The sequence below is a fragment of the Xyrauchen texanus genome, chromosome 15 (assembly GCF_025860055.1).
Source record: "Xyrauchen texanus isolate HMW12.3.18 chromosome 15, RBS_HiC_50CHRs, whole genome shotgun sequence".
Lineage (NCBI taxonomy): Eukaryota > Metazoa > Chordata > Actinopteri > Cypriniformes > Catostomidae > Xyrauchen > Xyrauchen texanus.
Window position 1 is genome coordinate 15410760 of NC_068290.1, and position 25349 is coordinate 15436108.

At 40.4% G+C, this 25349-nt stretch overlaps 1 protein-coding gene across 3 annotated transcripts in view; it reads left to right on the top strand.

Annotated features, from left to right (window-relative positions):
* LOC127655904 (protein dopey-1-like) overlaps positions 1-25349 on the top strand; it is a 28827-nt gene that overhangs the window by 1813 nt on the left and 1665 nt on the right. The window contains exons 4-37 of one of the 3 annotated variants that reach the window (XM_052143955.1): positions 77-247; positions 329-518; positions 678-776; positions 1728-1827; positions 2387-2496; positions 4176-4290; positions 4414-4534; positions 4623-4742; positions 5070-5181; positions 5665-5694; positions 7222-7455; positions 9490-10030; positions 11125-11396; positions 11485-11637; positions 11746-11846; positions 11977-12242; positions 13518-15630; positions 16133-16244; positions 16428-16610; positions 16954-17079; positions 17189-17320; positions 17443-17498; positions 17601-17705; positions 17821-17887; positions 18548-18692; positions 18806-18885; positions 19255-19364; positions 19591-19740; positions 20470-20531; positions 20690-20842; positions 21292-21428; positions 21615-21670; positions 22017-22181; positions 24368-24497. In XM_052143955.1, coding sequence (XP_051999915.1) covers positions 77-247; positions 329-518; positions 678-776; positions 1728-1827; positions 2387-2496; positions 4176-4290; positions 4414-4534; positions 4623-4742; positions 5070-5181; positions 5665-5694; positions 7222-7455; positions 9490-10030; positions 11125-11396; positions 11485-11637; positions 11746-11846; positions 11977-12242; positions 13518-15630; positions 16133-16244; positions 16428-16610; positions 16954-17079; positions 17189-17320; positions 17443-17498; positions 17601-17705; positions 17821-17887; positions 18548-18692; positions 18806-18885; positions 19255-19364; positions 19591-19740; positions 20470-20531; positions 20690-20842; positions 21292-21428; positions 21615-21670; positions 22017-22181; positions 24368-24497 — 6817 coding nt within the window. The remainder of the gene's footprint in view (positions 1-76; positions 248-328; positions 519-677; positions 777-1727; positions 1828-2386; positions 2497-4175; positions 4291-4413; positions 4535-4622; positions 4743-5069; positions 5182-5664; positions 5695-7221; positions 7456-9489; positions 10031-11124; positions 11397-11484; positions 11638-11745; positions 11847-11976; positions 12243-13517; positions 15631-16132; positions 16245-16427; positions 16611-16953; positions 17080-17188; positions 17321-17442; positions 17499-17600; positions 17706-17820; positions 17888-18547; positions 18693-18805; positions 18886-19254; positions 19365-19590; positions 19741-20469; positions 20532-20689; positions 20843-21291; positions 21429-21614; positions 21671-22016; positions 22182-24367; positions 24498-25349) is intronic. The other 2 variants (XM_052143956.1, XM_052143957.1) reach the window with 2 other exon arrangements.

Consider the following 25349-nt stretch of genomic DNA (forward strand, 5'->3'; position numbering starts at 1 on the left):
TATATTTCATTTCAATTATCAGCTACAGCTATGACATTTAGTGGCTAATATATAACTTTATCTCTCTCCTCCTTAGTTCTGGGCTTTTCCCTTTATTATCCAATGCTGCTATGTCTGTGAAGCCAGTATTGCTTGGGTTGTATGAGACCTACTACCTGCCCTTGGGGAAGACTCTTAAACCAGGCCTGCAGGGGCTCCTGACTGGAGTACTGCCTGGTCTGGAAGAGGGCTCAGAGTATTATGACAGGTAAACTGAAAACAGTAATTCAAAATCAAAGGTGAAAACCTGTTAACAAATGTTAAATAATATTTTATCTGTTGTGTGAAGGACCAATACCTTGCTGGAAAAGGTGGCAGTGGCTGTGGAGCAGCCAGCCTTTTACGGTGCACTCTGGGGCAGTATTCTAACCAGCCCTGCTGTGCGCTTGCCTGGAGTCTTCTTTGTCCTTCTGCACCTTAACCGTAAATTATCCATGGAGGACCAGCTGTACATCATTGGCAGTGACATTGCACTGATGGTACACAGATAATTGACTTAATAGTCATAATAGGCCAGCAAAACAGCAGAGATTCAAAACATCGTCTAAATTGCTTATACAATATACATAACTTGTTTTGGATTTTACTAAAATTTATTTACAGGGAAGTTATATTTATTATTTTATTGTATTTTTCAGGTGGAGGCTGTCAGCACGTCTGTTCAGGACTCCAGTGTTCTAGTGCAAAGGAGCACCCTGGACCTTATCCTGTTCTGCTTCCCCTTCCACATGAGTCAGGTAACAGAATTATCTTCACTTAAAATCTGTTGTTCTGTTGACTTTAAAAACAGATGTGTGTATTAGTGGTTGCCCGATATTGTTTTTTCAGTGGCTGATGCCAATATAATCCAGATATACAGGACTAGTAAAACTATACTGTGCAAAAGTCTTGGGCACATAAGATGTTTCACAAAAATATCACATGGTTTTTTATATCTCCAGCTTTAGTGTGTCAGTAGGAAATATACATTTTAGACTCCCAAACATTTTGCATAGAGAATAGATTAGAAGAACAGGGAGCACTGCAACAGATGTCTTGGCGCCTTCAGAGCCCCCACTGAACATCAAGTCAGACTGGGATTACATGACGAGACAGAAGCAATTGAGAATTCTTAAATAGAAGAAATGTGGCAAATTCTCCAAGAAGCTTTTTATATCCTATCTGCCAACAACCAAGAAAACTGTTTCCTGGTGTACCTAGGAGAATTAGTGCTGTTTTGAAGGCATAGGTGGCCTCACCAAATATTGATTAAGCTTTTTTTTTAATGTTTACTGGACTTTGTATGACATTGATAAATTATTTATGGCTTTATTTTTGAAGAAATCCTAACTAACTGCCTAAAACTTTTGCACAGCACTGTAAATGTGATGTACACATTTACACTGACATTAAATATTAAGCGATATTTACTAGAAATACATATAATATTTGAAAATGAATCATGCATTATCCATTGATAAGTCTGTTGGTAGATTTTGGAACAGAATCTAAGGGCACTTCTGTTAATCGGACATTGTTATCAGCCGATAGTCTCAAAATTGCCAAATATCGGCCTAGCTGATTTATGGATCTATCACTAATTTGTATATATTTGAGTTAGTGTTAGTTACAAAGATAATATGGTTAATTTAAAGTGTTTTACACAGGAATAAAAGATACACAATACATAACTGTTTGGCTTGTTTCAGGCTACACGTCCAGACATGATCAGGATTCTGTCTGCAGCACTTCATGTTGTTCTAAGGAGAGATATGTCTCTGAACCGGAGACTTTATGCTTGGCTGCTGGGTGAGACATCCACACTTAATTCAAAAACTGCATGCAATCCCAATTTTTTTTCATTCTCATTTTATGTTTCTCAAACCAACCAGGAGCTTGTATTACTTATTTTTCCTTATCGGCAAGAAAACTGCCATACAGTTTGTTCAAAAACAACACTAATATTATTGGACAGCAAAGTAGCACTAATACAGACATCAAAGAATGAAAGGTTTGCTCTTTCATGCCATCAGTTGAAATAAATTACTTTTATTTAAATTTGATATTCTAGTGACTAATTGGCGATGTGGATCTTTGCATAGTGTTGCATAGAATATACATACATCATGCTTGTATGACCACTGAGCACCCAGTATTTCTGTCAAGTGTTAATTGTTGATTTTATGATTTATTTTTCTTACTTGCCATCCTTACGCTGGGAATAAACACTGTGGTAAGTTTGAATGTCATAAATACCTATGGTGGTATTATAAGTATAAGCTTCCTTATTTATTTCCTTGTATCTCTGTTCAGGCATGAATGTCTGAATGTGTTAGCATTTATTTCCGTGTCTTGGTTGTGATTTCAGGTTTCGATAACAATGGTGTGCAAGCAGGCCCTCGCAGTACCCGACTCAGCAATCCAGAAGAGCATGCCACACACTACTTTAACACTTACTCCAAGGACATGCTCATTCAGGTATGATGAATGGTATGAACTTAACAGAAAAGCATGTAGTCCAAACAGTGAAAGTCATCAGTGTTTAACTAAATTTTGTTTGTTGCAGTGAGAGGGGTCTTTTTGACTCATTTTGTCATTTTGTAAGTAGTGGTCGACCAATATGGATTTTTCATTGATCAATACCGATATCTAAAGAGCGTGATGGCTGATATAAATGCAGATAAACATAATACAATTTAACAACAGCAAATCAGATGTACAAAAAATTTCTAAAGTGAAACAAACACATATTTTATGCAATATTTACTCAAATTTGCATAAACTTCAACAGAAAAAACATTGAAAACAGAAAGTGTTGACTATCTATTGACAAATCTATTGGTATATTTTGGAACTGACACAAGGGAATGTTGACGCTTCTGTTAATCAGCCAAGCATACTTACAAATAGTGATAAACTGATATATCGGCCGATATTTGGCCATTTCATCAGTATCTGTATTGACCGATTAATTGACCTGGGCTGCGTTTCCCCAAAGCATCGTAAGCTTTAGTTTATCATAGAGACAATTGGCGGCAAAGGTTTCTACGATTTACTTAGCTTTACGATGCTTTTACGAAATGCAGTGCTGGCTGATATATCGGTTTATCACAATCTGTAAGCATTCTTAGTTCCAAAAAAAAAAAAAAAAGCATTGCTGGGGCATTAGAAATCTACATATTTTCAGATAGAAAGTAAAGCAGTATAGAAACATTAAATATTTTCTTTGTTTTTTGAGTTTGTGTTTGCTTTTGCTTTAAGAGCTAACCATTTTGTTTTGTCTGCAGAGACACACAGACGGATGCACATATCTTGTTAAGAAGTTATTCTGTGTGTCTTAACTTCCCTCCATGTGGTCTGTATGCATAGCTTGGCTTGCAATGAGACACTGGTCCCTATATAGGCACAGACAGAGCATTTTAAGGCCATGTGTTTGATGTCCTGGTTGTCCTGGGGGTGTTTTTGTTTTTTTGTTTTCCTCTTATTTTATTGGATGGGGATTTATTTGATTTTGTGCCATCTGGTTTGGGCCACTTGTTGGATCGCACTTGTTTGAGAAGTAGGTTAGTGCAAGGACCGTCTGTTCCTCTGCCTGTGCAGCCATGCGTAAGTCCAAGTGTGAAATCCCTGAAGAGATAAAACACACACACACACAGGCACATTTGCAAAGGCATTCATTGTTTGATGGAGAGTCAAACTTTTCATCAAGGTTGTTGGTTAATGTAGAAGGAAGAACCGTCTTGAGAACTTGAGTGTACTTGGTCCTTACTCTCTGCTATTTGGCCTCAGTCAGACCACGATGACATTTTGAGTGCCCAAAAGTTTGTAATCAAGCTGTTGCAAAAAAAATATTTTCTCTTAATGTATGGATGAGTTTAAAGGATTAGTTCACCCAAAATTCTGTCATCATTTACTCGCACTCATGTCGTTCTAAACCCATATATGGAACACAAGAGGAGAAATGTGTTTGTTTCTGTAAAATGAATGGTGACTGAGGTGATCAGTTCTTAACATTATGCCTAACATCTCCTTTTGTGATAAACGTATGGGTTTGAGACATGGGGGGTGAGTAAATGTTGACAAAGTTCAATTTTGGGGGAACTATCCCATTAAGAAGATTGATAAAGTGAATCAAAATGTGATTCTGTGTTTTGTAGGCCATGGTGGGGATCCTGCAGGGGAAGGCAAGAGGAGGGGAGGAGGAGAGCATCCAGATGCATGACTTGAAGCCATTCCGTATCCTCATCAGCCTTCTCGACAAGCCTGAGCTGGGTACAGCCGTTACTATATTCATCCACAAGATTGGTCTCATGCTCTGGTGTATATGCTCATACTTGCATTAAAGTGTTTTGGGATTTTCTTTTGCTTTTAAATCTTCTTCGCTACTTTATTTAGGTCCAGCAATCTTAGAGGATGTTCTGATTGAAGTGTTCCGCACACTACACACTCAGTGCCGTGCTGAGCTGGACCTTCAGAATCAAAACCCTTTCAGCAAAGACCAAACTCAGCTTAGCAGGTCTGCAGAGCATTGCATCCACTTACACTTGTAACTACTGTTGCATATTTTTCTTAACATTTCTTAAAATCTTTCGTTGTTCTTTCAGCAAACTCAGAGAAAACAAGAAGACGGCAGAGCTTATTAAAACAGCCAACCTCTTGTTCAACTCCTTTGAGCCCTACTACATGTGGGATTATATTGCACTATGGTTTGAGGAGTGCTGCAGGTGTGTTTATGTATTTGAGGAATTCTTCATCCAAAAATGATAATTCTGTAATTTACTTACATTCATGTTGTTTCAAACTTGTATGACTTTCTTTTGTGGAACACAAATATGTTAGTCTCAGTCACCATTCACTTTCACTGTATGGATAAAAGATTAAATAAATGTAAATGGTGACAGGCTAATATCCTGCTTAATGTCTTACACATAACAAGGGTTATGTAATATGTGAGCATGAGTGACTTATGACAGAACTATCCCTACAACAGGTGAAAAACCTTTTTTTTATTTTTTTTCCCGTTCTTGTTTAACATCCCTGTCTCCTTTTAGATGGACTCAGAGCAGTCATGCCCCAGGGCAGACTTTGAGCTCTGATACATCAGCACGCTCATTGGTTGAGTTCTGTGAGCTGGTGGACTTCCTGTTGGACATTGTGTCTTTGGTTTGTACCCTTTGCCCTCACACTCCGCTATAACAGATAGTTAAGCTTTTAAAATATTCTATCATTTTGATTCAGGTCCCTCCCATTTTCTATTTTCTGCTTTGAGAAAGTGATCTTATGACAGCAGGAAAAATACATTAAAGTAAATATAACAAGGTTTAAGTGTCAAACTAGTGTTTAGTGGCATATCATGATATTATGCCCTTAGTTAGAAACTCAACCAAAAAAGTCAAACATCTTTATGTGCCCTTGTTTTGTCTGCACACTAGAGTTTAGATGTTTTGTCCATGTGCACAACTTTGTGTGTGTTAATGTCCTTGAAGGAAAGCTTGCGAGTGTTTCAGAGATCATCTTGGTCTTAGCCAGTTCTCTAACACTGGTTGTTAATGAAACAATCAGGGTTTCAGAAGTGTGTTTTCTGGCATGTATTCTGCTTGCTTCTGTCTGTTGAAAATCTATGCTTTCTTTCTCTTTTCCTCAAAGCCTACTAGAAGCATGAGGGTTATCTGCCAGGTACAGTACTGCTCTTTCTTGCCACTTCACTTCACTTTGCCATAATGTGGGTTTGCTATCTTTCGAAAAACAGCTGTATTGATTTCTAGATTATCATACTGTTGTACTACATTATGTAGAATATCATAATTGTACTATACATACTATGTGTTATGTTGTCCTAAATACACACAGGACTGTGTGTTCTAAAAAATTGTCAAATATAATGTTTAAAAATGTAAATTGCTGTATTATTTGAACAAACCACTCATCATGTTTATCTATGGATGTTGCGGAAGGTAGAACCATAATTATGCATGTGATGCACATTTGCCAAACTGTTCACCAGTTGTTAAAGATCTTAAGCTTTTTACACTAACATCCCCCTTTTACTCCTCACTTATAAACCTAAACAATCCAATTATAATCCTTCCAAATCCGTATGACTTTCTGTCTTCGGTAGAACAGAAAAGGTGAATTTTTGAAGAATATCCTGGCCACTCGTATATGTATAATAAAAGTGAATGAGGAATAGGTCTGTCAAGTTCCAAAATGACAAATAGCACCATAAAAGTATACAAAAATGTATTGGTTCCATACGCAAGCTTTTATTATATGGAACATAGCAGCCAGGATAATCTTTAAAATATCACCTTTTGTGTTCAATGGAAGAAGAAAAAAAGGCATGCTGGTTTGGAACAGTGTGATGGTGAGTAAATAATATGGATGCACCACTTTGAAAATGTTTGACCTATACAGGTTTTAACAAAAAACTATAGGCCATTAACGATACCGTTATTTTGCAACTTGCATTATTTTGTCATCAGATCACTGTTTTACATAAAATAATTTACAAAGCGGTACAAAATCTTTTTACATTTTCAAACAATCAATAATTTTCATTGAACATTGGATCTGTTGAACACATGAAAGTCCAACATATTAAATAGCCACAGTAAAAGATAAATACAAGATAAAAAATAAACAAACAATTACTAACTAGAGTAGCATGATAATTTATGTAAAAAAAATATATTTTGTACTTCTAAAACAGTTTTTGGACTTCTGTTTTTGCAGTTTAGAATGCAGCCTTTTAAGGTTTAGTAATCGCACAAGGCCATATTGTAATTTCAATCTTAATTCAATCAATCATGCAGCATTAATGGATATCCTACCGATATCTCAGAAGTCGGATTCTCACATCTGTCACTTCTGTTTATGGAATTTTTCCACTAACGTGAGCACGTGAAATATTACATGTTCTTAGGAGTGCCAACCCTTCTACATATTGTGGCTATTCTTATTTTTTCATTGTGCTTTGGATTCACAGTTTTACAAAGTGTGTTACGAATTATTTATAAATAAACCATTGATTTTTTTATTTGGTCAATAATTGTATGATATAACCGGCAGCTGCTACATTGGTGCATCCCTAGTAAATTACAGAATTTGGATGGAGGGATGCAGGGATGGATCTCCTGATAGCTCAACATAAGCCAGCAGCTGATGTCTCTCTCTCTCTCTCTCTGTCTTTCTTTGTCTTTTTAGGAAACATACATTGAGATCCAGACAGAGCACCTACCTTTGTTGCTTCTGCGGATGGTTTCTGCTCTTACCACTCATCTGCAGGCCCTGGGCCTCAGAGAGATCACCCACTGTCTGCGCCTCTGCTCAAAGATCCTCAGCAAAGTCCAGCCACCACTGGTGTCACCTCTTGCACTACCCTCAGGCCCATTCTCTTCTGCCACCACCCCCTCAGTCAGAGACAAAGACGAGAAAATGGTAAAAGCAATGATAATACAATCAAGTGGAACTGACAATCAACTGAAAATGAGATGGCAATTCATTGGTCGAAATGTCTGTACATGCTAATAACTATTATCAATAATATTAATCAGTCTTGGACATGATGACTGATAACAGATATCCCTTCTTGATTTATTTCTGAAAGGTTCATATGTTAGGGCCATATTAACTGGATTGTGCGTTTCCAGTAAGCTTCTAATTTGATAAAGGGATAGTTCACCCAAAAGTTTTAATTCTCTCATTTAATCACCCTCATGCCATACCTGATGTTAATGACTTTCTTTCTTCAGCATAACACAAATTAAGATTTTTAGAAGAATATCTCAGCTCTGTAGGTCCATACAATGCAAGTAAATGGTGATAAAAAATTTTTAAGGTAAAAAACAAAAGTAATCCATATGACTGCTGTGGTAAAATCTACATCTTCAAAAGTGATATGATAGATGTGGGTGAATTATTTTGATTAACATTTTACATAAATGAAAGTCAAATGGGTGTCCTGTGGTAACCACTTCAACAAATACATCAAATAAAGTTTCAAAACCCATTTGAATTTTAGTTGCTTTTCAAAGCTTTGAAACGAGCCTAACTAGGAAAACTCATTGGCACCTGTACATAGGCAGTGTGTAGCGCCAGTGTGACACATAAAAGCACTTTTTTACTCTCTCATCTCATCCATTGTACAATTTGTTTAGGCGTTCCACATGGGGAATATGTAGATTTAGTATTAAGTTGACCTTATTGTTTAGTTCACTGATGAAATTTATTTTCTTCGCTGACTTTGTACGTCAGGCAGCACTTTATCTAACTGCCAATGTAAACAGTACTGCGTCAACTTAGAATGTCTATTAGTTGTTTTGAAGTCAGTGGAGTTACTGTCCCTGGAGTATTAATGTGATAAAGACAAGCCAATATGGCCTGTTTGCTTTACAAGCACTGGCCTAGAAACAACCATTCTTCTGCCTTATGGTGTGTACCTCCGCCTGTACAAGCCTTCTATCTGTGGCCCCCAGTTCTGGGTCCAGTAGACAGGATGGTACAGGGTTCTAATTCATTGGCTCCTGACAGAAGTTGGTGAGGGTGCGCGTGTCATGGCCTGTTGGCTACCTGGCTGGGACTATGTGTCTCTTCCATAAGTTAAACATGATAGAAATGATGCCAGACTCCCTGGATGGTGCCAGCATGGAGAGGGGAAGAGAGGGAATAAGGACGAGATGTTCACACACAGCTGAGTTCCTCTCTCTAGTGGGAGCCAAGCGTGGCCTCTGAGGACCAAGAGTCTGTCGTTTCCACTCAGGTGATAATAGCCTCCTCTTGCAGCGTACTGCTCGCCACCTGAGTCAGACTCTGGGGTGCTACTGGATTCTATGATTGAAACCACAGAGTTGTGGAAGTTTGGAGGTTTTGTAGCCAATCAACTGGGGAAGGCTTTCTTTGAATGTGGATAATAGGACTGCCTGAACTATACACTGGGCTAAAGATGACAGCAACTGTTACTGTATGTGCCACATTTTCTTTGTTGTCTTTGAGCTCCCAAACGTCTGCATGTTGATGTAGTTCTGTTTGGGAGGAGTGAAGTTTACGTATGTGGCCTGAACAACCAGATGCATGTACACTTGGCCGAGTCACCTCTTGAATTACATCAGCGGCCGGATTGCTGTGTATCTCGTTTGTATGTTGGAGGGCATTTACACTTGGTCTTTTTGTGATTGGACAGGTATCCAATCTGTAAATATCCATGAAGTGATCATGTGCAAATATCCCTAATATGATATTATATCAACATGATGTAATCTATTTCATTGACATAATGAAACTGCCTTTACTGTGATATAGAGATATTGAAATCTTTTTTTTCTGGGTTAGTGTACTCAGTGTATTGTTTATTATATTTTTTGCACAGTGATGTCAGGATACACTGTATTTTTTTTATTCTCTTTCAATGCAGGAAAGAAATTACAATACACTTTGACTTGACATTCAAATTCTTTTTCCACTTTTCATTCTCAGATCCTGCCAGTCACCCTAGAAGTCCCTGGCAGCACTGATGTATTTGATGAAGGTGAGAAACCTTCAAGCAACAGGTTATCAGAGAGCGGATTCACTGAGTTCATCCAATACCAGGCGGAACGTGGGGTGCAACCTGGCAAAACGCAGCACCGCAAGGCTGATTCCTCCAGCCCTGAGGATATGCCCATCCAACCCAAATCTGGACTCAGTAGTTCAGGCAACAGCAAGCCCCAGGACAAGCCAGTGATGCAGTGCTGCCTTGAGCAATTCCAGCAATTCCTTTCTTGCCTGGTAAGGCTTTACATCACCCCAGGTAGTCAGGAAGAGGCAGGGAGGAGTTGCAGTGTTGAGATGGAGACTCTGACAGTGGTGGCTGATAAAAAAAGACAGAAGGATTTTAAGGAGCCGATCTTATCTAAACAGAAAGAGTGTCTGGCTGCTTTCACGGCTGCCTGCCAGCTCTTCCTGGAGTGCTCCAGTTTTCCAGTCTACATTGCTGAGGGAAACCTAAAGTCCTCACCCACCAGAGAGGAGCAAACAGGTAAAAAATGACCAATACTTCTATCCCTATGTACCATCACACGAGGCTTGCATTTAAAAAAAAGTAGGCATGTCCCGATACCATTTTTTTGAGAACAAGTATACGAGTACCGATAATGTTTTTTTTTTTCTTGCCGATACCAAGTCGAATATTCTTTTATATACATATATATATATCAAATCAAATGAAATTATAGCAATTACATTTTCAACATGATATTGTATTATTTTTATCTGATGAAGTGATTCTATATAGAACCTCACAGCACAATCCAAAAATACAACATTTTAGTTATTTTTGTCAAATAAAGTGCTGCATAACAGGGCATCACAGATGTGAGATATTGTTTAAATATAATAAAATTACTATTTATTTATTATTATTATTATTACAGTGGAGTATTACATAATTGTACTGTAGTGATCTATTTCTGTCTTTTTTCCCTTAGTTAAATGGAGCTTTTATTTTGGCAGAGCTTATTTTGAAGTTTTTCTGTGTTGTTATGACCAAGGAGCTCTGACTTTATTAGGATAGCTTTACAGTCTGGAAAAGCCAGTCGCTACGTAACACTGTGTGATTTATTAAACCGCAAAAGTCTGCTATTTCATTAAATGTAGTCTGTATTCTCTATGTGCCTTGCACTAAAAAGTGAATTAATGCTCTGCCTGCTGCCATCTGCTACAAACAGAGCATGCAGTGCTCATGATGGTGTTTTCCGTGTACGAGTGAAGGAGATCTTAAAAGTATGAGCACTTTGCATCATTGTGTCAGCACAACACCGGCGCCACACATTCACAAGCACTCACATTTAAAGCACTGCACATGCAAACTATATATTTATCTCATTAAATCACAGCTTTTGCTGTTAAAGCTCACTAGGTCCTGATGTGATTTTAATCTGAATGTTTATGTAATGACATTCATGCGTCAGATCGTATCTGAGCATTTTTATAAGCACTATTCTGATACCAGTATCAGGACATTCCTGAGGAAAAGGATGCATGTCCGTTTTAGAAGCACAAAATTGGTTTCTCTCTATAGTGGCAAAATCCCTCTGTGCTGAATATTTTTAATGTCCCATGCTTCTCTGACAGGTGAGAGTGTTCAGCCAGCGGTGTGGCTTCAGACTCTGATGGATGCGTGCTGTTCAACTGCTGACTTCAGTATCCAGGCAGTGGCTATCTCTCTTGTCATGGACCTTGTCGGTCTAACACAGTCAGTAGCTATGGTGACAGCTGAGCGTGTGGCCAGTCCAGACTCGGGCCAGCCAATGAGCCCTAGCCAGGGTCGTGTTGCAGTGGTGATTCGACCACCACTCACAGCGGGTATCTTGAAGTACATAGCAGAGAATACAGAATTCTTCAAGGTTTGGATTATTTTCTTTCTCAGTTTCATTTTCCTTCTCTTTTAGTCTCCCCTTCTATTTTGACCATCTTCTCATTTCTCTCCTGTAGAGCATAGCCCTGATCTTGTGGGATCAGTTGGGAGAGGAGACCCCCCAGCACCACAAGCGCAGTGTGGAGCTCTTTTACCAGCTCCACAACCTGACTCCCTCTCCCAGCATTTGTGAAGATGTAATCAGCCAGCAGCTCATGCACCGAGACAAGGTTGGTTATACATGTGCACACTAACCTCACAGACAAAGGGCTTAGATGCGCACACATGTACTGTACGTTCACTGATTCACATTTTTTTATTTCTAAATTATCTTTCAGAGAATACAGTTGGATGCCCATGTAAAATTCTCTGTTCTCTGGCACCTGACCAGAGACCTGAACATCACCAAGTCCTCCCCTTTCAATCGCACCTTTGACAGGTAACAGCAATTCCATGGGAGATGAAATCTGATGATGCAATATGTAATATTAATTTGTTGTTAGGTTATTCTCACTTTCTATTGATCTTTTAACCTCTTTACCATCTCCTACCTCTCCTGCCTCTTGTAGGTCTCTTTTTATTATGTTAGACTGCCTCAATTATTGGGATGGCATGGCTAGTGCTGTTGGCCGGGCCTGGCTGAACCAGGTTTTGCAGAGACATGACATTGCTCGTGTTCTTGAGCCTCTACTGCTTTTGCTGCTGCACCCTAAAACCCACCGCGTGTCCATCCAGCGTGTTCAAGCACAGTGCCACTGGGCCCAGGCTTTCCCCAACCCAACAGAACAAGAGTCCTCAGACCCAGTTTACTTGAGGGAAATGAGCTATGCTGAAAGTAAGAGTTTGACCTTGTGTTTTTAGATTATAGATTTAATATCTTACCTTTTTACCATAATGTAAAATAGCTCAAGGATGGGCAAGGAGGAGGCGAGAACCGGCTTGTCAATATAAATGATAATTTAATGAAAACTTAAACCAAAACACATAAACAAACACACACGACGGACATGCCCATAATTCTCTCTCTCTCTAACCATCGTCACCGGCCGCCTTTATCCCTCGCGCGCCTCATCAGGCCGATTGGGGACCGGGCGCGCGATATTCTGATCGGCCGCGCCCCCCCTCCGCTCCACACATAACAAATATACAGTATGTTAAAGTCACAGTGAAGTGTACTGACAAGTGCAGTTCTTTTTGGTGTTTTGACGTATTCCCTACCGATATAGGAAGTTGGTGCGTGACATGTCGACCGGCTCATCTCTAAAAAAAAAATTGCCAATAGGCTTTAGTTTACAGCCACACAAACACACATACCCCTTCCCATCCATGCTGCTGCTCAGACCCAGTTACCAGGGAAACCAATCTCAATACTGGCCCGCTATTCCACTGATTTGAGAACTGAACAATGATCAAAATGACAACATTTAATACATAACCAGCCTACAAACGCAAACAGCACATCACAGTCTTTGCTTACGACGAGGCTGGAGCCATTTTGCAAGTCCAGTGCATATTAATGTGAAACAAGCAAATAAAAGTTCACAATATTTCAAAATTTGTAATCCCAATTTAATAAATATAAAGAAAAAAGAACACTTACGTTTGCTGTACATCCCAAGTTGCCTCCAAAAAATGCCTGCGTTACAAATTTTTTAAACTCAGTCACATTCTCCCCATCCGACTGATACAACCGATGGAAGCATTCTGTCATAAAATGCCACAAAAACAACTGAATTTGTCATTATTTCTCCTTCGAATGTAAACATTCATGCCATTAGTCCTGTAACCAAGGAAGTTTGGGGAATTGAACAGGGTTTAGGGAGGGAAACAACCAGAAATGCACCTCTTCACCACCTCTGCGCTAGGCTTGTGTACATGACAGGCTCTTGAAGGGACAGGGTTAAAAATGTCTAAAAACTATTGACTGTGGTCTCGCATACATAAGCATAGAAGAGTCAGTCATATCAGCAGAAGCAAAAAAATTTATTAAGCAAAATAAATGCATGGATGAATCATTCGCAATAACACCAGTAACATGCATTAAGTAATAAAAAGTGTCAATTTTGATTTCATGCCAACTTTAATAAACATATAATTGTCACCTCTGCAGATTATAGCCAGATATCAGGGGATGGCCACAGGGGTTTCCAAGCATGTGGAAGAGGCCTCCCATTGGATGATATGGAACCCTTTAGCCTTACGGTTAACCCTTTGAGTGACAGTCTTTCACTCTTGAGCCTTAGCAGTGACAACCTGCCACTCTGTGGTGAATATCAGCCTCCTGACCAGCAGGGGGAGCCCCAGAGCTCTGATTCCAGTGGCTCTCAGTCATCCACTGTAGACAATGGCAGCTTTGATGAGCTAGAAGGAGGTGGTAGCACTGTTAACGTACCAGATACTGTGCTTTGTCAATCCTCTTCGGTGGAGGAAGAGTGCTTACACAAGGCAGTTACTGCTATACTCACTGATCTAGTGGACAGGGTGGTGCAAATGGTGGAGAAAGAGTCAAGTGAGGTGCCATCATCCCATGAGGCCTGGCCTCAAACAGACTCTGATAGCACCAACTCTTCCACTGATATGTCCACTGGGCCATGTATCACGCTGGCTCCCTTTTCCAACACCCAACCTAGAACACTCCCAGAACTGGTTGCAGGGGGAACCTTGGAGTTCCTGGCTGTGGCCACAATTGATGCTTCAGGGGAAGAGGAGCATCGGGAAGGCATTGCCCGGCATAGCTCCTCCCCTTCTATCGTCATGCTTCCGGACAGCTGTGGCAATGCCTCCAATGAGCAGAGCCTCCAGGTCAATGAACCACACCGCAAGCGCAGCCACAGCAGTACGCAGCTAAGCCTTAAGGGCAAGATTATGGAGCGCCTGGTGGACAAATCCCCTGGTGCCAAGCCCAAAATCAAGAAGGTCAAAAGGAAAGAGGATGAAAGACGCAAGACCAACCAGGCAGAGAAGAGCCGGCCTCCCAGCATCTTCTTCGGGGACAGTCTGGACTTGGAGAACTGGTACAGCTGTGGGGAGGGCGAGGTGTCTGAGATTGAGAGCGACATGGGCTCGCCTAGTGGTGGGGCTGACGGTGGGACAGGAGGATCTTGCACATCTGGGTCACCTCCTTGGTTTAACATCCATCCCCTGTACCAGCATGTGCTGCTTTACCTTCAGCTCTACGACTCCTCTCGCACTCTGCATGCACTCTCTGCCATTGCAGCCATGCTGCGTACTACACCAGCAGGGTTTGTGAGCGCCATCTCCACCACCAGCATAAATAACATGTACACGCCACAGCTCTCTCTACTGCAGAACCTGTTGGCACGTCACCGTGTCTCTGTCATGGGCAAGGATTTCTACTGTCCCATCCCACAGGACTCGCACTCCCACTCCTTCCGAAGTGCCATGTTCTTGGAGATCATAATTTCCCTTTGCCTCTATTTTCTGCGCAGCTATTACTCGGCCCATGTGGCGGCCACATCACAGGATCTGGCAGGCAACCATACCATGCAGCTGACCAGTGTGGAGGTGTTGACGCTGCTGTTCAGTGAGCTTACCAAGATCACTGGGGGCTCAGCCAAGGGCTTCGCAAGCTTCATTTGCGATGTGCTGTCCAAATGCAAGGTGCAGAAGGTAATGCTACACTGTTTGCTTTCCACCATCTTTAGTGTGCAAAAGTGGCATGAACTTCATGTCTGTGGTACCAATGTGGCTGCTGTTGAAGAGGGCCTTTCAGAGGACAGTGTAATCAATCTGTCTGAGGACCAGATGGACAACTGCAGCGCCATACAGTCGCAGCTTCTGCGGCTTCTCCAGAGCCTGGTGGTGTTAGAGCATCGCGTGCTGATCCCAGTGGAGGAGGGTGGGGATGGGGTTCCAGGGTCAGCAGTGTCTGGTGGAGGAGCTAATGGGCCCGGGTCCGGGTTTGAACTGATAGGAGGGGAGGTAGAGCACATCAACCCGCAGCAGCCCTTGGCTTCCCTGCAGTATCTGAATGGGCAGCCTATCACTGCGCAGGGCATGTTTCTGTGCGCAGTTATCCGGGCGCTGCATCAGCACCACGCCTGCAAGATGCACCCACAGTGGATCGGTCTCATAACAGCCACTTTGCCTTACATGGGCAAAGTGCTTCGGCGACTGGTTGCTTCTGTTACACTTCAGCTGTGCAAAAACCTTGACAACCTTATCCAGCAATATCGCTATGAGACGGGCCTCATGGACACCAGGTACTGGGTCCCCTTCTGCTGTGTAGCAGAGGAATAGGGTAATTTACATTTTGAAGGAATAGTTCACCCAAAAATAAAAATTCTGTCATCATTTATTCACCCTCATGTTGTTTCAAACTTATCTAACTTTATTCCATGAAACACAAAAGAAGATGTCAAGCAGAGTGATGGCCTTAGTCACTATTCACTTTCACTTTATTGAAAAAAGATGCAATGAAAGTGGATGATGACTGAGGCTGTCATTCGGCCTAATATCTTTTGTGTGCCATGGGGGGGGAGTCATGAGTTTGGAAATGATGACACAAGTAAATTTTGTAATTTTGTGTGAATTATCGCTTTATATTGCAGTAAAGACTTATTAACATCCACAAGAGGGCATTGTCCACTATCAGCTACAGCTCGTGTATTGCATACTATTGAGAATTATGCACTCTTGAAGCAAATTTTATTCATGAAAAGTGAGCCGATTTGTGTATTTTTACGCTGTGTATCATATTCCTAGGCCCCAGTGGATGGCACTGTGTATTCCTCCAGACCTGATTCTGACTGTACTAGAAGGAATGACTGCCATAATCCATTATTGTCTGCTAGACCCAACATCACAATATCACCAGGTGAGGGGGTTAGTAAGCCATGCGTGTTGCAGCCCACGGCAATGTAATCTGCAAAGGCTTTTTTGTCAGCCCAATATTTGACCTAAACTAATGGACATAAAAATACTATAATTTTGTGTTTAGCATGAACGAATCATATGAGTTTGTAATTGTTCTTCATGCTTCTGTGCATTTATTCTTCAGCTGCAGGCGAATGTAGATCAGAAGCACCTTGCAGAGGCCCGGGCAGGAATTCTCTCCATCTTGCACACCATCATGTCCTCTGTAACCTTGCTGTGGGGTGTCCTATATCTGGCTGACAGCTCTGACAGGCCGGCCGCAGCCTCTGCCTGCTCCACCTCCAACATCAACCTAGGATCCACAAAGGTACCATTAGGAGACTGGGCAGCATTTGGAGTTCTGGGATAGTTCACCCAACAATCTGTCATCATTTACTCACCTTCATGTTGATCCTGAACCCATATGACTTTTTTTTGTCCTATGGAGCACAAAAGGAGATTTTAGCCAGGATGACAGCCTAAGTTATCATTTACTTTCATTGTATGGGAAAAAAATATGCAATGAAAGTGAATGGTGTCTTTGGCTCCATATAAAAAAGGCATTCTTAAAGCTTTAAAACAACATTCGGGTGAGTAAGAGACGACAGAATTTTAAGGTCTGCCTGCAAAATGTTCATGTCTGTAGAAATTATTTAACTTGCTGTTCACAGAATCTCAGGCAGCAAATTCTAGAGCTGCTGGGACCAATCTCAATGAATCATGGAGCTCACTTCATGGCTGCTATTGCTTATGTGTGGAATGAAAGGAAGCCGGTTAAAACTCCATCCAGAAACAAGGTATGAACAAAACCAAAAGTCATCTGTTTCCTTCATTGTCTCAGAAAGCCTGACACTTCCTGAGATATGATTTTGTTTACTTTTATGCATGGATTTATGTGTATATAAGGTAATTCCCACTGCGAATGAAGAACAGCTTCTCCTTGTGGAACTTGTTCGTTCAGTAAGTGCTATGCGAACTGAGACGGTGATACAGACAGTGAAGGAAGTCCTAAAGCAACCCCCTGCCATTGCCAAAGAGGTGTAGTTTCCAAAATGTCCTTTTGGCACTTGTGTCTTCTTCAGTAGTCTGATTGTTTTGATTCTGTTTTAATTTTTGTAGATGGTTTTGTAGACTAACCTTGGTGTTTCTTAATTTCACAGAAGCATCTTTCCCTGGAAGTCTGCATGCTTCAGTTTTTCTATGCCTATGTGCAGAGGTGACTTAATCAACTACAATGATATCAGTTTGTGCCAAGTGAGTTGTGTGTATTGTAGTAATTATACTGCCAATCTCACTGCCCCTGTCTTGTCTCCTTCAGGATTCCAGTGTCTAGTCTGGTTGATAGCTGGCCATCACTCTTGACATTGCTGAAGGAGTCTGTGCAGCTCAGTCTGCCCGCTCCTGGACAGTTCCTTATACTTGGGTATATGCCACAGATCCTAGCCCAGTCATTCTTTCATTTCGAAGTACATCCAATATGTTGTATCATCTTCTAAGATTACGGTTACAGGATTAAATGTATTTGATACTTTCTTTAGGGTTCTGAACGAGTTTATCCTAAAGAATCCCACCCTAGAGAGCAAGAAGGACCAGCGAGAGTTACAGGTAAGAAGAATCTCATATTGAACAGTCATTCTGCGCTGTTACTTTCTAACACGTACCAAGTTTTTTCAGCAAGGTTTCATGATAATACCATTGTTTTTGGACACTCCACAAGGATATATTATGGAATTTCTTGGAAGTACCTTAGAGTACCATGTAAATACCATAATATATGAATATACTGTAGTACTATGATAAGTAGCATGACATTCCCACCTGTTACCACCACTGTGCCATGTTGCCGCCACAGTACTTTTCAACTCAAAAATATTATTTTCGGGAACACGTTACAATAAGGTTGTATCCATTTACATTATTTAACAGGAACTAAAAATTATCAAACATATACTAGTACAAACTTTGTTAATGCATTATGAACTAACAATGAACAATTGCACATTTATAAATGAACATAAACCAAGATTAATAAAGGCTGTAAAAAATATTGTTCATTGTTAGTTCATAAGATCTAAAGGATTTAAAAATTTTATTGACTAGAAACATTTTGTCTGCGAATCTTACAGCATCATAAATTAAGAGAGGCACTTTAAATACTATCAGTACCATTCATGCTCATAACAGTGTATCAGCTTCAGCGGTTTCATTTTAATCTTCCTTTATATATTTACATTAAATCAGAAATTTTCCTAAAACAATTCTCAGGATGTGACCCATAAGATTGTAGAGGCCATTGCTACAATCGCTGGCTCCTCCTTAGAACAGACCACATGGTTGAGGAAAAACTTGGAGGTCAAACCCTCCCCTCAGATCATAGTGGATGGGGCCAATCTGGAGGCTGATGTCGAAGGTCAGTGACTATATGTTTCTGTCTGATATAGTCTCTGTGATTCGCCTCCTGTTAGCATGCTCGTCTGCATGAGTGTATGGTGAGCCTCTTACTAACCAGTGTGTGCATTTCAGATCTAATGCTTACAGTGATGGAGGCCTCCAGCCTCACTCCATCTGTGTACAGCGTTCACGCCCTCACTTTGCTGGCTGAGGTAAACAGAATGTCATGTCCACACTTTTTTCACCTTCAAATACACAAGACAAAACCCAGCACCACAACCAAGCAAACCTAGAAATTAAAGTCATAATAAGATACTCATTCCATGAAAAGTAGTTTTGGTATTGGATATAATTTTTGAGAAAACTGGAATCTGCCATTGGTATCTAAGAACACTCATAGGTCAGCTGAGCTTCAACCACTTTCTTCATAAGAGATTGTGCTGTCTGGATCTACTTTGTCTTTGGTTTTGTGCTGATATGCTTGCTTTTGTGTATTGTATAGAGTTGCATGACTGTCTTTGGGTTAAATCACTGTTTCTCTAATTGCATGGATGGTTTAAATGAGTCTCACTTTCCTGTAGGTGCTGGCCCACCTGTTAGATATGGTCTTCTACAGTGATGAAAAGGAGAAGGTGATCCCTCTGCTGGTCAACCTTATGCATTATGTGGTGCCCTACCTGCGCAACCATAGGTACTTGCCCTTCAACACCCATCACTGTAGACACAGGATGAGCATATCACAATTAATTAGACCCAATGCCACTTCATTTGGCTTGGATTTTGTCATTGAAAGTGTATAGTTATCAATGAATCTAAATGAGCATTTAGAGTTGCACATTTAGAGAATTTGGGGGATCAGAATTTTAAGAACTGATTCTCAGTGCCCCATCTTGATGCTCTGACTTCCTTTTCTACAGTGCTCATAACACCCCCAGTTATCGTGCATGTATACAGCTGTTGAGCAGCCTCAGTGGATATCAGTACACCCGGAGGGCCTGGAAGAAAGAAGCCTTCGACCTCTTTATGGACCATACCTTTTTCCAGATGGACTCCTCATGCGTCAGCCAGTGAGTGATATTCAGTAAAACATCTCCTTTCACCTGGTCAAAAGGAATAGTTCACCCAGAAATGGAAATTCTCTCATCATTTACTAACCCTCATGCCATCCCAGATGTGTATGACTTTCTTTCTTCTGCTGAACACAAAGTATTTTAGAAGAATGTTTCCACTATGTAGGTCCATACAATGCAAGTGAAAGGTGACCAGACATTTCAAGCTCCAAATATTACAGCATAAAAGTAATCCATACGACTCCAGTTGTTAAATTTATGTCTTCAGAAACGATATAACAGATGTGGGTGAGAAACAGATCAATATTTAAGCCCTTTTTACTATAAATCTCCACATTCACTTTTACATTTTGAAAGAGAGAGTGGAGATTTATTGTAAAAGAGGACTGAAATATTGATCTGTTTCTCAGTCAAAGTGATTGCATCACTTCAGAAGACATTAATCCACTGGAGTTATGTGGATTACTTTTAGTCTGTCTTTATGTGATTTTTGGAGCTTGAAAGGTCAGGTCACCTTTCACTTGCATTGTGTGGACTTAATGAGCTGAAATATTCTTCTAAAAATCTTTGGTGTGTTTAGCAGAATAAAGAAAGGCATACAAATCTGGGATGGCATGAAAGTTAGGAAATTATGAGAATTTTCATTTTTGGGTTAACTATCCCTTTAATGCCACTTATAGGGAGGGTACTGTGACCCGTAGTAGACCAAATCTTTCTCTCTTTCAGCTGGAGAGCAATCATAGACCACCTGATGACTCATGACAAAACCACATTCAGAGACCTGATGAGTGAGTCTTCCCTTTCTACAAAATGGAGCTTCTAACTACGTCCATCTTCTCGCTCAATCATTATCATTTTGCTGATATTTTTGTGTGGTAGGTTTATATGTGAATTTTGTAGAAGCCTATTCTGTGTCTTAATATTGCTAATGTTTGTATATGTGCAGCACGAGTTGCCGTGGCCCAGAGCAGCTCTTTGAGTCTTTTTACCAATCGAGATGCAGAGCTTGAGCAGAGGGCCATGATACTGAAAAGACTCGCCTTCACCATCTACAGCAGTGAGGTGGACCAGTACCAGAAGTACTTGCCAGACATTCAAGGTAAACACAGACATACTAACAGACATGCCACCCAAGAGCGGCTCCACATTATGGTTTACACTGTGTCAGAGAATGATGTGAATGATGAGTGATGTGCGTGAAATGATTTAAAGGAATAACGAAGAAGGGAAAACTAGTAAAGGATAAAAGAAGTGATGCTGTCATTCCACCGAAAGTTTCGCTGTAATGCATTTGGATGTTGGCATCTGTTTAACCATGAGATATTCCCACTTTATTTCAAATGTACTTCGCTCTCTCTGCCCCTTAAAGTAGATCTTATGCATTCCAATCCATCAAATGCTCCGTCAGGCCTTATTTTAGTTTGTAAGCACCCTAAGACACACAAGCATTCTTACTAACATGCCAGCTTTTTTTCTAATAAAATAATGGCTAACAGAAGATTTCACCAGTCCAGTCTCAAAATCAAACACGTGTTGATGTTATTTCAGAGCGTCTTGTGGAGAGCCTACGACTCCCACAAGTTCCTATCCTCCATGCACAGGTCTTCCTCTTCTTCAGAGTGCTCCTACTGCGCATTTCCCCCCAGCACCTGACCTCACTCTGGCCCACTATGATCACTGAGCTGGTGAGAACACAACACACACACACACACTTTCTAATTTCTAAATTCACTATTTAAGATCTTGTCTTTGATGGTGAAATAATTGAATTACAGTGGATGTAGTTATTTAGGGAAGAATCAGAAATTAGCCATATTCATTGGCTTGAAAAGTGACAAGGAGACCCCTTGTTTATGTTGTTCTTTTCTCAGGTTCAGGTGTTCTTACTCATGGAACAGGAACTCACTGCAGATGAGGACATCACCAGGTATTCATTAATCAGTGTCTTAATCCATAGCAGTACTTGATATTTCAGCTATTCACAACTTTCATCTTTCAGTGTCCCCATGGTCACGGAAATCCTGGAAATATAAGATACTTTTTTTAAATTGTATTTTCCAGGCCTGGAAAGATAAGAAAATTAAGCAAAAATTATTTATTTTTTTAAATAATCACAGATTAATGGAAAAGGTGATGTAATTGCACTGGTCAAAAAAGTGTGGGAATTCTGATATTTAGCTGTTTATTGGGAAGTCAAATCTGGCTCTAATTAAAAATTATGGGTGGCTATAAATGTTGAGTATTAATAGATGTTGTCTCTGGCATCTCTCTAGGACCTCAGGCCCCTCAGTAGCAGGGCTTGAAACAACGTACTCAGGGGGCAACGGCTTTTCTACCTCTTACAACAGCCAGCGCTGGCTCAATCTCTACCTATCTGCCTGCAAGCTGCTGGACCTGGCCCTTGCTCTGCCCTCTGAGAGCCTGCCTCAGTTCCAGATGTGGGTGCTCACATTCTTGCTTTTAAACCTTCACAGATGACTTGATGAACTTTAAAAAATTTAATAAAAATTGGAACCCTTGCGTATCGACTGCATAGTTCAAGCATATACACTTTGCATTTACAGTGAGGAAAATAAGTATTTGAACACCCTGCTATTTTGCAAGTTCTCCCACTTGGAAATCATGGAGGGGTCTGAAATTGTCATCATAGGTGCATGTCCACTGTGAGAGACATAATCTAAAAAAAAAATCCAGAAATCACAATATATGATTTTTTAACTATTTTTTTGTATGATACAGCTGCAAATAAGTATTTGAACACCTGTCTATCAGCTAGAATTCTGACCCTCAAAGAACTGTTAGTCTGCCTTTAAAATGTCCACCTCCACTCCATTTATTATCCTAAATTAGATGCACCTGTTTGAGGTCGTTAGCTGCATAAAGACACCTGTCCACCCCATACAATCAGTAAGAATCCAACTACTAACATGGCCAAGACCAAAGAGCTGTCCAAAGACACTAGAGACAAAATTGTACACCTCCACAAGGCTGGAAAGGGCTACGGGGAAATTGCCAAGCAGCTTGGTGAAAAAAGGTCCACTGTTGGAGCAATCATTAGAAAATGGAAGAAGCTAAACATGACTGTCAATCTCCCTCGGACTGGGGCTCCATGCAAGATCTCACCTCGTGGGGTCTCAATGATCCTAAGAAAGGTGAGAAATCAGCCCAGAACTACACGGGAGGAGCTGGTCAATGACCTGAAAAGAGCTGGGACCACCGTTTCCAAGGTTACTGTTGGTAATACACTAAGACGTCATGCTTTGAAATCATGCATGGCACGGAAGGTTCCCCTGCTTAAACCAGCACATGTCAAGGCCCGTCTTAAGTTTGCCAATGACCATTTGGATGATCCAGAGGAGTCATGGGAGAAAGTCATGTGGTCAGATGAGACCTTTTGGTCATAATTCCACTAACCGTGTTTGGAGGAAGAAGAATGATGAGTACCATCCCAAGAACACCATCCCTACTGTGAAGCATGGGGGTGGTAGCATCATGCTTTGGGGGTGTTTTTCTGCATATGGGACAGGGCGACTGCACTGTATTAAGGAGAGGATGACCGGGGCCATGTATTGCGAGATTTTGGGGAACAACCTCCTTCCCTCAGTTAGAGCATTGAAGATGGGTTGAGGCTGGGTCTTCCAACATGACAATGACCCGAAGCACACAGCCAGGATAACCAAGGAGTGGCTCTGTAAGAAGCATATCAAGGTTCTGGCGTGGCCTAGCCAGTCTCCAGACCTAAACCCAATAGAGAATCTTTGGAGGGAGCTCAAACTCAGTGTTTCTCAGCGACAGCCCAGAAACCTGACTGATCTAAAGAACATCTGTGTGGAGGAGTGGGCCAAAATCCCTCCTGCAGTGTGTGCAAACCTGGTGAAAAACTACAGGAAACGTTTGACCTCTGTAATTGCAAACAAAGGCTACTGTACCAAATATTAACATTGATTTTCTTAGGTGTTCAAATACTTATTTGCAGCTGTATCATACAAATAAATAGTTAAAAAATCATACATTGTGATTTCTGGATTTTTTTTTTAGATTATGTCTCTCACAGTGGACATGCACCTACGATGACAATTTCAGACCCCTCCATGATTTCTAAGTGGGAGAACTTGCAAAATAGCAGGGTGTTCAAATACTTATTTTCCTCACTGTATATACAGCTTGTCTTTACACTTGATACAGCCACTAAGTTCAGGTGTTTAAAATTATCATTGGACTTCAGTGCAAAACTAGTACGAATTTGGAACCTCTAGTATTCACCCATTTTTTTAAACATTGATTTAATGTTTTAAATACATTTTAGCAGGACGCAAGAACAAATTTAGTTAAACTAACAACTATTATAAAAGTAGTGGAACTACTATTCCCTTTGTCATTACTAGCCTCAGGTTTGCTCTTCAGTCTATTTTCTTAATTATTACATCTAGATGGATTGTCGAGATTGAGCTTTTCTAAAAACTCAGTTTAGACTGTTCCAGCATCATCTATTAAGAATTGTGGAAATTATTTGTCCTTTATAAGTCAGCAAAACATTTAGACATTTTCTTATGGATAGGAATTCATTATAAATACTGAGCTTATTTATTTTGATGGAAATAATAATAAATGTACTATGCCACAGGTATCGCTGGGCTTTTGTGCCTGAATCCTCGGATGACTCTGGTCTGGAGGTCCGCAGACAGGGGACCCATCAGAGAGAGTTCAAGCCCTATGTTGTCAGATTGGCCAAGCTGCTGAGAAAAAGAGCCAAGGTAACCCAACCACAGACAGTAGACTTAAAGGAGTTGTTCACCCAAAAATTCTCTCATTTACTCACCCTCATACCATCCCAGATGTGTATGACTTTCTTCATTCTGTTTAACACAAACAAAGAGTTTTAAAATAATATTTCAGCTCGGTAGGTCCATACAATGCAAATGAATGGGTACCCAAATTGTGAAGCTCCAAAAGCACATTAAGGCAGCATAAATGTAATTCAGACGACTCCAGTGGTAAAACCCATATCTCCAGCAGCGATACGATAGGTCTGTGAAACCGATCAATATATAATCCTTCTTTACTATCAATCTCCATTTTCTCTTCCAAATTCTTCTTTTGTTTTTGGCGATTCACATTCATCATGCAAATCACCTCCTACTGGGTAGGGCTGAGAATTTATAGTAAAAAGGACTTTAATATTGATCTGTTTCTCACCCACATCTCTCATATCGCTTTTGAATATATAAATTAAACAATTGGAGTCTTATGAATTACTTTTTTGCTGCCTTTATATGCTTTTGGAGCTTTAAAATGTTGGTATCCATTCACTTGCATTGTGAGGACCTACAGAGCTCAAATATTCTTCTAAAAATCTTAATTTGTGTTCAGCAGAAAAAAGTCATACACATCTGGGATGGTATGAGGGTGAGTAAATGATGAGAATTTTAACATTTGGGTGAATTATTCCAATAAAAGAGACATGCATTCTATGGTAATCAATTCTATCCTATTATTGACTTGGCCTTATTACTTATTAGTTGACGTAAGCTACATTTAACAGCATAAGTGTAGGACCATTGATGGATGATTCAGGTAAATATATTTTTTATTGCTCTCCAGATCTA